At 45.2% G+C, this 12,675-nt stretch overlaps 1 protein-coding gene across 1 annotated transcript in view; it reads left to right on the top strand.

Annotated features, from left to right (window-relative positions):
• The first annotated feature begins 233 nt into the window (after positions 1-233).
• Positions 234-12,675, top strand: part of p4hb (prolyl 4-hydroxylase, beta polypeptide) — a 36,222-nt gene continuing 23,780 nt past the window's right edge. The window contains exons 1-2 of the mRNA XM_072242659.1: positions 234-488; positions 12,308-12,514. Coding sequence (XP_072098760.1) covers positions 350-488; positions 12,308-12,514 — 346 coding nt within the window. The 5' untranslated portion in view covers positions 234-349. The remainder of the gene's footprint in view (positions 489-12,307; positions 12,515-12,675) is intronic.

Below are 12,675 nucleotides of genomic sequence, written 5' to 3'. Positions count from 1 at the left end.
GGTGTAGAAGTTCTCGCCGTGAGGGGAGGCTCCCACAGCCTAAACCGCCCAGTGACTCTGACTCTTTCCCCCCGTCCCCTGGACCACCGACCATGATTGATGCTGGCAGATACGGCGGCTGTCCTTTGACACGGCTCACCCTGCGCGTTCTCGAGTTTCACTTCCGGCGGCGGGTGGCGACCAATCAGGTTGCTCCACGAGCCGCTAAACGGGATTTAAGCGCCTGCGCAGTCACGCTCCCCCTCCTATCCCGTCCGCGTCTCCGCTGCCACGTTCCTGCCGCCCGGACCGACCGACGAGCCCCAGCCTCCGCTCCCGCTCCCGCTCCGCCGCCGTCTCTCAAGCCGCGATGTGGCCCGCACGCCTGCTGTGTCTTGTTGCCCTGGCCCTGGCCGCCGACATCCCCGAGGAGGACGACGTGCTGGTCCTGAAGCAGGACAACTTCGATGAGGCGCTGCAGCAGTACCGGCACCTGCTGGTGGAGTTCTGTGAGTGCGGCCCGGGGAGAGGGGCGGCCGGGGCCCGAGGGTGGAAGAGGGCCTGGAGAGAGGGGTGGCCGGGGCCCGAGGGTAGAAGAGGACCCGGGGAGAGGGGCGGCCGGGGCCCGAGGGTAGAAGAGGACCCGGGGAGAGGGGCGGCCGGGGCCCGAGGGTGGAAGAGGGCCTGGAGAGAGGGGTGGCCGGGGCCCGAGGGTAGAAGAGGACCCGGGGAGAGGGGCGGCCGGGGCCCGAGGGTGGAAGAGGGCCTGGAGAGAGGGGCGGCCGGGGCCCGAGGGTAGAAGAGGACCTGGAGAGAGGGGTGGCCGGGGCCCGAGGGTAGAAGAGGACCCGGGGAGAGGGGCGGCCGGGGCCCTGGGAGGGTGGAAGAGGGGACTGTAAGGAGGATGGGAGAGCCCGGGGCATTTAAGGGCCGTTGACCAGGGAGTTTCACGCTGTCAGCCTGGCTCTCAATGAGGAAATAGCGTCCTTGTGTTTCTGTGCGTTGTGCGGGGGCCGGGTTTGCGTGTCGCGTTGTGGGAGCAGTAGTCTGGGCCTCTCGGGCCAGCGGTAGGGGATGGTGGTAAAGAGTCCTTACGGGACTGGGGACTGGCGGCGAAGGTGGGGCGGAGAGAGCGCACAGGCCTGAGGAGAAACGGGAGTAGAGTGACGGTCTGTTAGTCCGGGTCTACAGGAGTGGGGAGCTGAGGGCCGGGTGGGCAAATGGCCGGACAGAGGAGGGGCTGGACCGGGCGATGTGGATGGAGTCCGTGGGCACATCAGGTAGCCCGGTGGAAAACTAATCGTTGCATTCCTTAACGTACTGAGGACGAGTTAACTCAACTGATTTAGATTCGCTCTCCGCCTGGAGGAGGGGCTGCAGTGAAGTTTCACTGTTACTTTCTCTCCTGACACTTCAAAGAGGAGCGATAGGCACTAAATGCTGGAGGAACTCGGCAGGCCGGGCAGCATCAGTGGTTAGGAATGCAGTCGACGTTTCGGGCTGAGACCCTTCGACAGGGCTCAAGCTCCGTTATGAAGGGTCTCGGCCCGAAACATCGACTGTACTTCTTTCCACGGACGCTGCCTGGCCTGCTGAGTTCCTCCAGCATTTTGTGTGCGTGTTGCTCGGATTTCCAGCACCTGCAGGATTTCTCTTGTCTGCACTTTAAAGAAGGAAGTGTTTCCCATGGTGGCCTGCCTGATATTCCTCTGCATTGTCTACATGCAGGGCGGGGGGGGGGGCAACTGAAATGCTGGAATTTATAAGCGTAGCATACGCCGGAGATGCTCAATTTCTACGCGGTGTGACGGAAAGATTCCGTTTGAAGCGAACTGATTTGCGTTTTTTATTCGACAGCTTGCTTTCTTAAACTCGGACTTTTAATACTTCCTGTTAGCTAGAATTTGCCCGTTCCCCCATTCCATCATGGCTGATTGATTCTCCCTCGACTCCATTCTTCTGCCTTCACCCCCGTAACCTTCGCCTACCAATGCGTTTGCGCTAGATTGCACGTACTCGCGGCGAGGAAAGTTGTCGGTTGGCACGGGACGGAGCGGGCTAATTGATAGCTCGAGTTGTCCACTAGCAATTCGGAAAAATGGAAGGGGCGGACGCTCTGCGGCAACTTTAGTTGACGTGTGCGAAAAGCAGTGGCCCGCTTCCTTGTCTCGGGTTCCAAGGAGATAGTGCAGCGGGTGTGTCCTCTGCTCTTAAAGTTTGAATGGTGCCAAACACTTTCAAACCACAAGAATGAGCTGAAACTTCAGGGAGGGTTTTCCACTTCGCTGACTATCGATTGATTTAAAATACTGGTTAGACTATCTCGATTGTAGCTGAAGGTGTAGAATGATTGAAATTTGTTATAGCCTCTGTATTGAATTGCCTTTTAATGACTTTTAGTGGTGCTGAATTCAGGATGGAAAGATTGAATGAAACTCTTTAAACCGCGAGACTGAACTTGGGGGATAAGGGTTTGGGTGAATTTATCAAAACATGCAATGCAACGTCGTTTGAGGTAATGACCAATATACCCATAGGTATGGTGAGAGTAACTTGCAAGTGTCACCGTGCATTGTGGTGCCAGCATAGCTTGCCCACAGTGTTCAGCACAACACCACAAACTCCTTTCCCACCTTCACACAAAGACAGACTGCCTCTGGACCCCCATTCCCGGGCCTCAAGCTTGTGTTTGTAATCATTACCCTCAGTGATCTCAGTTTGCTAGGGCAGTTGTGATTTAATTGCCAGTTTTTGAAGTGTGCTGGGATCAGCTGGGAGATCTGGGATCGGCCAAGGCTACCTGGACCCTTCTCCAAATTGGGGCAGGTGCTTGACCTGAAAGAACTTTCTGACTTGAGGTTGTTTTCTGAACATTTTGTAAGCTGGAGTTTGAGTGCAGCTGATTTGAAAATCAGATAGTGGTTTTGCCCTGTTTAACTGTATGCTGCTTGATCAGAGCCTGAACTGGGAAGTCGTCAGTTCTGGGTAACAGCCACCACCAGACTTGTTAGCAGGGACTTCTGTATGTAGACATAAACACAATAAACTGTTGGAGTGGCTTTAACTACTTAAGTGTTAATAAGATTGCTGCCTCTTCAAAAGAAGAACGCTTACTGTAAGTAAAATTAAGGTTGATTTGTTGCCTGGGTGTCCTCTTGCAAAAGTTGACCTTCAGTACATCTATTTAATTTTAATCATTTGGGTGTGTTAGAAAATCTACACAATACAGATACTCAGCAGTTGTATGGTTTACTGAAGTTTTGCAAGGGTGAGTTTGTAATTTTTTTTCAGATGTTGGGCCAGAGTAGCAGCTTGGTCAGAATAGGGAGAGGGAAGAGTGGGATATTTTGGAAATGCTTTCACTTCAAGTTTAAGTTTGTTATTCAACCGTACATGAATACAGCCAAATAAAACAGTGTTACTCTGGGACCAAGGTGCAAAATGCAGTACCAACAGTCACACACAGCGCAAGGTATACAGTTGCAAGAAAATTGGTGATCCCTTTGCAGTTACCTGGTTTTCTATATTAATTTCTCATAAGGTGGTTTGATCTTAATCTAAGTCACAATAATAGACAAACACAATCTGCCAAAAAAAAAACACAAAAAATTGTACTACTTGTCAATACTGAGTACACCATTTAAGTAATCAGTCTTGCTTTAGAAAAGTATGTGAAACTCTGAGTAATGCCTTCTACAAAAACTATTTGGAGTCAGGTGTTCCAGTGAGATTGGAGGTGTGGGGTTGTAGAGGACACAAGTCGGATAACTGACAGCCTGCTGTTATCAGGAAAGATCGGTTAGTGTACTATACCTTGATCAAAACAACTTTCAGAGGACCTTGGGTCTTTAGAAATGCTTTTCCAGCTTCATGCATCTCTACAATTCTTGAGAATTCATCAGTCCACAGTAAGAGAAATTGTGTAGAGATGGAGGAAACTCACCCCAGCAGTGGATATCCTGCAAAGGTCACACAAAGAACACAATGTGCAATACCAAAGGAGGTGAAAATAAACCCAAGGGTGACAGCAAAAGACCTGCAGAAATTTCTAGAGCTTGCTAAATTCTCTTCCTATTTCCACTTAAAAAAAACCACACTGAATAAGAATGGTGTTCATGGAAGGACACTATGGAGGAAAGCAGTGCTTTCAAAAAAAAACCATTGCTGTGCACCTCAAGTTTGCAAAAGACCACCCAGATGTTCCACAGTGTTCTGTGGACTGATAAGACAAAAGTTGAACCTTTTGGCAGAGATGCACATTGCTAAATTTGGCGGAAAAGAACACCGCACACCAACACCTCATCCCAACTGTGAAGCATGGTGGGAGGGAACATCATGGTTTGCTGCCTCAGGGTCTGGACAGCTTGCAATCATTGAGTGAACAATGAATTCAAAATTGTATCAAGACATTCTACAGGAAAATGTCAGGGTAGTGGTCCGTCGCCTGAAGCTGAATAGAAGTTGGATGATGCAACAAAACAATGAAGAGTAAGTCAACAGCACAATGGTTTAAATATAAGAGAATTAATTCTAGAATGGCCAAGTCAAAGTCCAGACCTTAACTCGGTTGAGATGCTGTGGTGAAGAGGGCTGTTCATGCAAGGTATCCTAGATATATTGATGAATGGGAACAGTTTTGTATGGAGGAATGGTCTAAAATTCCTTGCTGTTGTGCAAGTCTGATCAGCAGCTGCAAGAAACATTTGGCGGTTATTGCTGCCAAGGAGGTTCTACCAGTTTCTAAATACAAGGAGGTTCTATCAGTTCACATACTTTTTCCACCCTTGACTGAATGATTAAACGATGTGCTCAATAAGACATGAAAAGTATAATCGTTAGTGTATCATTAACTTAGGCAGATTGTTTTTGTCTTTTGTGACTTAGATGAAGACTACATTGAGTAATTAATGTAGAAAACCAGGTAATTGCAAAGAGATCGCAAACTTTTCTTCTAACTGTATATAGCACATAAGATATCAGTAAAATAATCACACAAAAACTATACTCCAAGACAGTCCATGAATGATGCAGAAATCTGCAGTTGGCCCTAATACAGCTTGTGTTCTGCCAAGCGAATGCTGAGAAGCCGCACCAGCTCGAGCTTGGATGCCACGCAGCGGTGCCTCTGGTGGAGCACACCAACTCCCTCTCCTGGATGGTTGTAAACTGGTTGCACAAGGAACAGCAGTGGTTAGGGGAGTCATTTTTAATCTGGGTAGTTGAGGTCCACAATAGGGACAGTAGCCGTACCATTTGTAGGATCTTTAAGTGCGATTGGATTTTAGACGTATCAAACAGCAGAAGGGTTCAGTATCAATGGTGACCCTTTGGACAGCGTTGCTAAGAGGAGCAGCCACAAAGATAATGTGTATTATCTAAGTAAATGAAGGTAGGAAAGCCATCGGTTTATTTATTTTTGTTTTTCTTTATTTTTTTGTAATGAGAATGAGTCAGTACTGGTGCACCATAGGGTTGTGTGCTTAGCCCACTGCTGTACTCTACACATGGCTGTGTGACTCAAATGCCATCTATAAATTTGCTGATAATACAAGCACTGGCAGAGTTTCAGGTGGCGATGGAGGTGCGTACCAGAGTGAGATGTACCAGAGTGAGATGTACCAGAGTGAGATGTACCAGAGTGAGATGTACCAGAGTGAGATGTACCAGAGTGAGATGTACCAGAGTGAGATGTACCAGAGTGAGATGTACCAGAGTGAGATGTACCAGAGTGAGATGTACCAGAGTGAGATGTACCAGAGTGAGATGTACCAGAGTGAGATGTACCAGAGTGAGATGTACCAGAGTGAGATGTACCAGAGTGAGATGTACCAGAGTGAGATGTACCAGTTAGCTGAGTACTGTTGCAGCAACAACCTTGCACGAAATGTCAACAAGACCAACAAGTTGATTGTGGAGTTTAGGAAGGGTAAGATGAGGGAATGAAATAGAGGGATCAGAAGTGGAGAGTGAGCAATTTCCTGGGTATCAACACCTCTGAGGACCTGACCTGGATGCAACACATTGATGCAGCTATAAAGAAGGCAAGACAGTGACTATATTCAATTGGAATTTGAGGCCAACTAAGACACTCAAACTTCTACAAATGTACCATGGAGAGCAAACTAGCTGCATGGGGGGGGGTAGGGGGAGTGGGGGCTACTTCACATGATCGAAGTTAGTTGCAAAAACTTATAGGATTAGTCAGCTCCATTGATGGGTACTAGCCTCCATAGTATCCAAGATGTCTTCAAGGACTGGTGCCTTGGGAAGGCGTTGTCCGTTACTAAGGACCCCACCACCCAGGCCATGCCCTCTTCAGGTAAGGGAGCTTGAAGGCACACACTCAGTGATTCAGGAACAGCTTCTTCCCCTCTGCTATCTGATTTCTGAATGGACATTGAACCCATGAACACTACCTCACTTTTTTTGCATTACTTATTTTAACTTCATTATTTAATGGACATATTTATACTTTAATTCAGTTCTCTATATTTACCAAGTCAAGTCTCTTTTTATTGTCATTTGGACCATAACTGCTGGTACAGTACACAGTAAAAACGAGACAATGTTTTTCAGGACCATGGTACTACACGAAGCAACACAAAAACTGCACTAGATTACAGACCTACCCCGGACTGCATAAAGTGCACAAACCAGTGCAGGCATTACCATAAATAATAAACAAGACAATAGGCACAGTAGAGGGCAGTAGGTTGGTGTCAGTGCAGGCTCTGGGGATTGAGTCTGATGGCTTGGGGGAATGTTATAGTCTGGTCGTGAGAGCCCGAATGCTTTGGTGCCTTTTGCTAGATGGCAGGAGAGAGAAGAGTTTGTATGAAGGGTGTGTGGGGTCCTTCATAATGCTGCTTGCTTTGCGGATGCAGCGTGTGGTGTAAATGTCTGTAATGGCGGGAAGAGAGACCCTGGTGATCTTAGTATTTCATTGTACTGCTGCTGTAAAGCTAACAAATTTCAAGACATATCCCAGTGATAGTAAACCTGTTCTGATTCTGAAACCAAGCCAAAGCAATGCTTGCATCTGTTGGAAAAGGGTGATGTGTTTGAAGATAATGTTTCTTTTGGCTTTCTCCAGGTTGGACATGTGTAAGACTTAAAAACTCTTTTAGCACTGCAATTTATGGAGAAAGATGATGCCAGAAACCATCGACTGGAATGTTAACGGAAGGGTTTAATAGATATTTGAGCAGGATTTGATGGACCAGAGGTTGAGATTGATTCTGCGGGTTGTATATTTTAAAGCTGGTCTCTTTTTATATAAAAAAAAATCATCTAATGGAAATCAGGAGAAATGCTTTAACCAGTGAAGTTGGAATAAAGAACCTGCAGCAACTAACTGAGGTGAGTGGTGCAAATTTAAGGGATGAGTTGTAAATTGAGGGCTCTGGAGGTCTTCATCCTGTCTAATCCCTAAGGCTTCAACTGTTTTCTAATTTCCCATTGACAGCAGTGATTGGATTCTCTATTGAAGCTTTACAGGCTGTAATTGTTTGCTACTTGACTGATTCTTTTGGTACTCGTAGTAAACTGGTAAAGATTAGTGTGATGACAGCATTAGTGTACGTACAAAGTACAAGATTGAAGTCTCCTCCCTCGGATTACATAAATTTTATCTGATTATGAAGATCAAATAAAAAGGGAATTTGGAGTCCTCTTGCCACGACCCTTGTACAGAGAGCAATCTTGCCCCTGTTTCTGCACACTGAAAAATGTTGCCTAGATTGGTATAATGGTTTCTCTGAACAGAGTAAGCAGGAATGCTGTCCCTTGCAATCACTTTGCTCGTCACTGGTTTTCTTGGATCAGACGGTTTTTCTTCTGATCTATTTGGAGGAATTCAATCCCCTGTTGGTTATTTACTGTAGGCATCTGGACTTATTATGACTTCCTTTGGTCTGAGGTTGTTTGAAAGTGTTTTGGCAGACTGGGGACAATAGTTCTGGATGGCTTTGGCCCACTAAGCCATCCAGGAGCACAATTGGGAGCATCCTGACTGGCTGCATCACTGCCTGGTATGGGAACTGTACCTCCCCTTAATCAGATTCCGCAGAGAGTGGTGCGGGCAGCCCAGCGCTTTTGCAGATGTGAACTTCCCATGATGCAGGATATTTACAAAGACAGGTGTGTAAAAAGGGCCTGAAGGATTGTTGGGGACCTGAGTCACCCCAACCACAATCTATTCCAGCTGCTTTCATCCAGGAAGTGGTACTGCAGCATAAAAGCCGGGACAGCTTCTTCCACCAGGCCATCAGACTGAAGAACTTGCGCTGATTTGAGTGTATTTCTATGTTACATTGACTGTTCTATTATAAATTATAATAAATCACTATGATTGCACATTTAGATGGAGATGTAAAGATTTTGACTGGTGTATGTGAAAAATGGAAGAAATAAAGTCAATTCATGAAGTATTGTCTGCCTTTTGAGGGCAGTGCTTCTGATGCTAAATAGTTTCCTAACTGCAAATGATCGAGGGCAGGCTGCAAAGTAAATAGATTAAAGTAAATATCACCATATACCATTCTGAGATTCATTTGGTTGCAGATATGCACAGTAAAACAAAGACTTGCAATAGAATCAATGACCAAACTACACAGACTGACGAACAGTCATTGTGCAAAACACAAACTGTGCAAATACAAAAAGCAAATAACTGTAAGTACTAAGTAATGGCATGTGGTGATGAAATTGCAGGCATCCAAGTCATTTGGGTTTGATCTGGAATGAGTGTTTAAAGATAAAGCGAGATTTGCTAGAAGCATATAAAATAAAGGGGCTGACTAGTGAAGGGTCTCCTTGGATGGGTCATAGCCTGTTCATTTTTCAAAGGGGAAGAGATTTGAGTGACAAGGATGTAGCATGTGACCATAAAATGTAAGAGCATATTACATCATTCGGCCCATTAAATCTGCTCTGCCATTCAACCTTGCCTGAGTTTTAACACCATTCTCCCATTCTCTCTCCCCCCCCCCCCCCATAATTAACCTCTTTACCAGTTTAAAAACTTATCGATCTCTGCATTATACATGCAGTAACTTGGCCTGCAGTTGTCTGGCAACAAATTCCACTGATTCTCTACCCTCTGGCTGAAGAAATTTCTCCTCATCTGCTTTAAATGGACATCCCTTTATTCTGATGGAACTTCCTCTCCATATCCATTATATCCAGGCCTTTTGATATTTCAGGTTGGAATCGGGAATGCACTGGAGTCTCCACTGTTCTAAAGAAGATATTGGTCTTGCATCACATCATCCCTTGTAACCGTGCAAGACTGTGACTTGTTTTGCTGAGGTGACTGAAGCTCCTGGGGGCCAACACACTTCATCTTATGGCACTTATTAGGAATGGCTAGATTCACCAGCTTTGGCACGTTAAATAAAGATGTCATGTGGCCCAGAATAATGAGCACATTGCAGTGTACCGTACAGTACCTTACTGCTATTTCTCTAGTTGTCTTTGTTTCTGTAGTTAATAATGCTCTTGCAACTTTTAAGGTTTCTGTTCAGATATTTGCATTACCTAGGCCTTGAGGCCTTGTTTCCCAAGTCTGAGTAGATTGAAAACCTGTCCCCTGACAAGTTATTGTTTTCAGCGATGATAATTGCTTGTCAGTTTCTTTAGTTCAATGATTAAATGGGTAGTTTTACTGTTCAGATATTGTTTCTGTGGTGATTTGGCTAAATTTGAGTAAGGCTCATAGTAAGGGCACTATTAATTAGTCTTGGAGTTATCTAGTGTTCTGCATACAGCTGTCCATTAAGATGAATGTGATTTTTTTTTTTCTAAGGTTGTTGAAGGTGAGTTTCTTGATTTTAAAAATAAATTAGTAGTGTGGGGGTGGGGGATTTTGGGGAGAGGCAGCTTTGCTACCAGCTGTTTTTTGAAGGTAAAAGTTCTAAAGTTGGTCTGTTCTGATATAGTGTCATTTTATGGTTGCAGTTGACAGTGCCAGTTTCTCAGAACCCTTTTAGTTCCTGTCATCTACAGAGCACTGTTTCAAAAGATAATTCCAAGTTTATTTGTCATTCACCCATACATGAATACAGCTGAACAAGTGTGACTCCAGGGGCCAAGGTACAAAGTACAGTACCAACAGTCAGACGCAGCACAAGGCATGTATATTATATATAAGATGGCAGTAAAATAGTCACACAAAAAAAAATTTCCAAGTCCCTGAGTCCAGAAATGTTGCAGCAGTCTGCATTTGCTTGTCTTCTGAGCAAACGCTGGAGGGCAGCATGGGCACCATGTGGAGCCAACTCCACCTCTTGGCTGGCTGCAAGTAGGCAACACCATGGTAGCGAACACCAAATGCCAGCATGGGTGCTGCGCCACACAGCCTGGCACTGATTCCAACACCTTTCTCCTGGACTGCTGCAAATAGGCGACACTGGCCTAGTCCTCACTACAACTGAGTCCACATAGGCTCCCTGATGTCAGATCCACCTATAAACCAGCCAAGTGCCTCATTAATCCCTTAACTGTTCTTGTATATTGTATGGTGGTGTAATTTCCTTGGCAGTTCTCTGTCTGGCACAGACTTGTTTGTAAAGGATTACTTTGTATTAAAATGATACTCTGGTTGGTAAGAGGATATACTGTTAGGATGAATGGCTGCAGGTGTCTTGGCATTAGAAACTATTTGTGTTTTGGGTTGTGTAGCATTTTGATACCGTACGGCAGCTGATTGCGTTGAGCTGAATTTGAAGGAATCCAGAAACAAGTTTTGACACATTGTGAAATTTGCTGTCACACATGTGTAAGTACTGTAGGTTACAAGTATATGTAAAATAAGTTGTGCAAAAGGGAACAAAATGAGGTTGCATTCATGAACCATTCAGAAATCTGATGGTGGAAGGGAAGAAGCTGTTCCTAAAATGCCTGTACTGTACCTCGATGAGAAGAGGGATGTATTGGGTGGTGAGGGTCCTCAATGACAGATGCCAGCAACTTGAGACACCACCTTTCGAGGTTGTCCTTGATGGTGCGGAGGTCAGTTTAGTACCTGTTATGGTGCTGGATAAGTTTACAACCCTGTCTGATCCTGTGCCTTGGCCCCTTCTATAGCAGGCAGTGATGCAACCAGTCGGAACACTGTCCACAGTTGGGAAGCATCAGCACACAGGGTAATACTGGGCTAGGTGGTTCAATTGCATATGCTAGAAATCTGAAATAAAACCTTGCACACTATATTGACCGTGGAAGAGAACCAGTTAATATTTCAGATGAACTGCTGTGTACTTGTTCTTTCAGAAACATAGCTCAAGGACATCAGTCCTCAGGACATGCCACCCAGGGGCTTGTGTTAAGGAGATGTGACTTTGCTGAAAGACGCAGTAAACTTCGAGGAATTTAAGCTTGTACCAGATTCATTGTACTCGTGATAGTTCCTTTCATAACAAAGGAATGTTTTTGCTGTAAGGATACAAGTGCTTGGCCCCTCTGTGCTAAACTTTGTGCTGTTCCATGTTATTGCATGGTGGCACAGTCCAATTTGCTAAAAGCCTTAACTTGAGCTGAATTTGTCTACTGTGCTGTCCTGAGTTCAGCAACATTGCTGCACTGTTTCAGTGAAATCTTTCTAAAAATGAATTGCTATAATCTGGATGATATTCTGGACTCTACAGATGCTGGGAATCTTGAGCATATCTCAATTGCTGGAGGAACTTGGCTTGTTAGGTAGCATCTATGCAGGGGAGTAAACATTCATTGTTGCTCTGCTCTTGAATGTCCAGAATATTTGTATGCTTTCATGAATATTTTAATTTGGGTATGAGATCTTGCACTGAGTGTGGTGAGGTGTACCAATGGTGCGTGTAACTTAATGATTGCTTGATATTCGGCCCCCAATTCAGCGGATTATTGGCACCCAATTGCCCACCATTGAGAACATCTAGCATAAACGCTGCCTGGGTAGGATGAAAAGCATTATCAAGGATGCATCTCACCCTAACCATGGACTTTTTACTCTCCTCCCATCCGGTAGGTGCTACAGGAGCCTCCGCTCCCGCACCAGCAGGCACAGGAAGAGCTTTTTCCTGAGGCTGTGACCCTGCTGAACCTCACATCACAGCGCTAAGCAGTATTGCACCCATATTGGACTGTCTCAGTACTTTTATATTTGTGTGCTGTAGCACTTTTATTCACAGTTAATTTGTAAATAACACTATTCTTTGTATTTCTGGACAGATGCTAATTGCATTTCATTGGCTTTGTATCTGTGCTCTGCACCATGACAGTAAAGTTGAATCTAATCTATTAGTCTGTGACCTGAATTATAACCCGGCACTTTGGCTGCTTCTCCCCCCAGATGCTCCCTGGTGTGGTCACTGCAAAGCTCTCGCTCCAGAATACAGTAAAGCTGCAGCGAAGCTGAAGGAAGAGGGTTCTGACATTAGACTGGCAAAAGTAGATGCCACTGAAGAATCTGAGCTAGCGCATACATTTCTCGTCAGGGGATACCCAACCATAAAGTTTTTTAAAAATGGAGATAAGAAAAACCCAAAGGACTATGCAGGTAAGGCAAATGTGTTCTAATGTGGTAAATATTTTGCGGGCTAAAATTTAAATAAAAATATTATTTGAATTAATCATCCATTGGATTCATTTCATTTAGAGTTGTTCTATTTCCCTTGGAATTAACATTTAATAGGTAGTGGGAGTTTATCCCCGCGATCT

The sequence above is a fragment of the Mobula birostris genome, chromosome 24, assembly GCF_030028105.1.
Source record: "Mobula birostris isolate sMobBir1 chromosome 24, sMobBir1.hap1, whole genome shotgun sequence".
In the NCBI taxonomy this organism is placed as follows: Eukaryota; Metazoa; Chordata; class Chondrichthyes; order Myliobatiformes; family Myliobatidae; genus Mobula; species Mobula birostris.
Note: the sequence above shows the minus strand (reverse complement) of the source record. Positions and strands in the feature narration are given on the sequence as shown.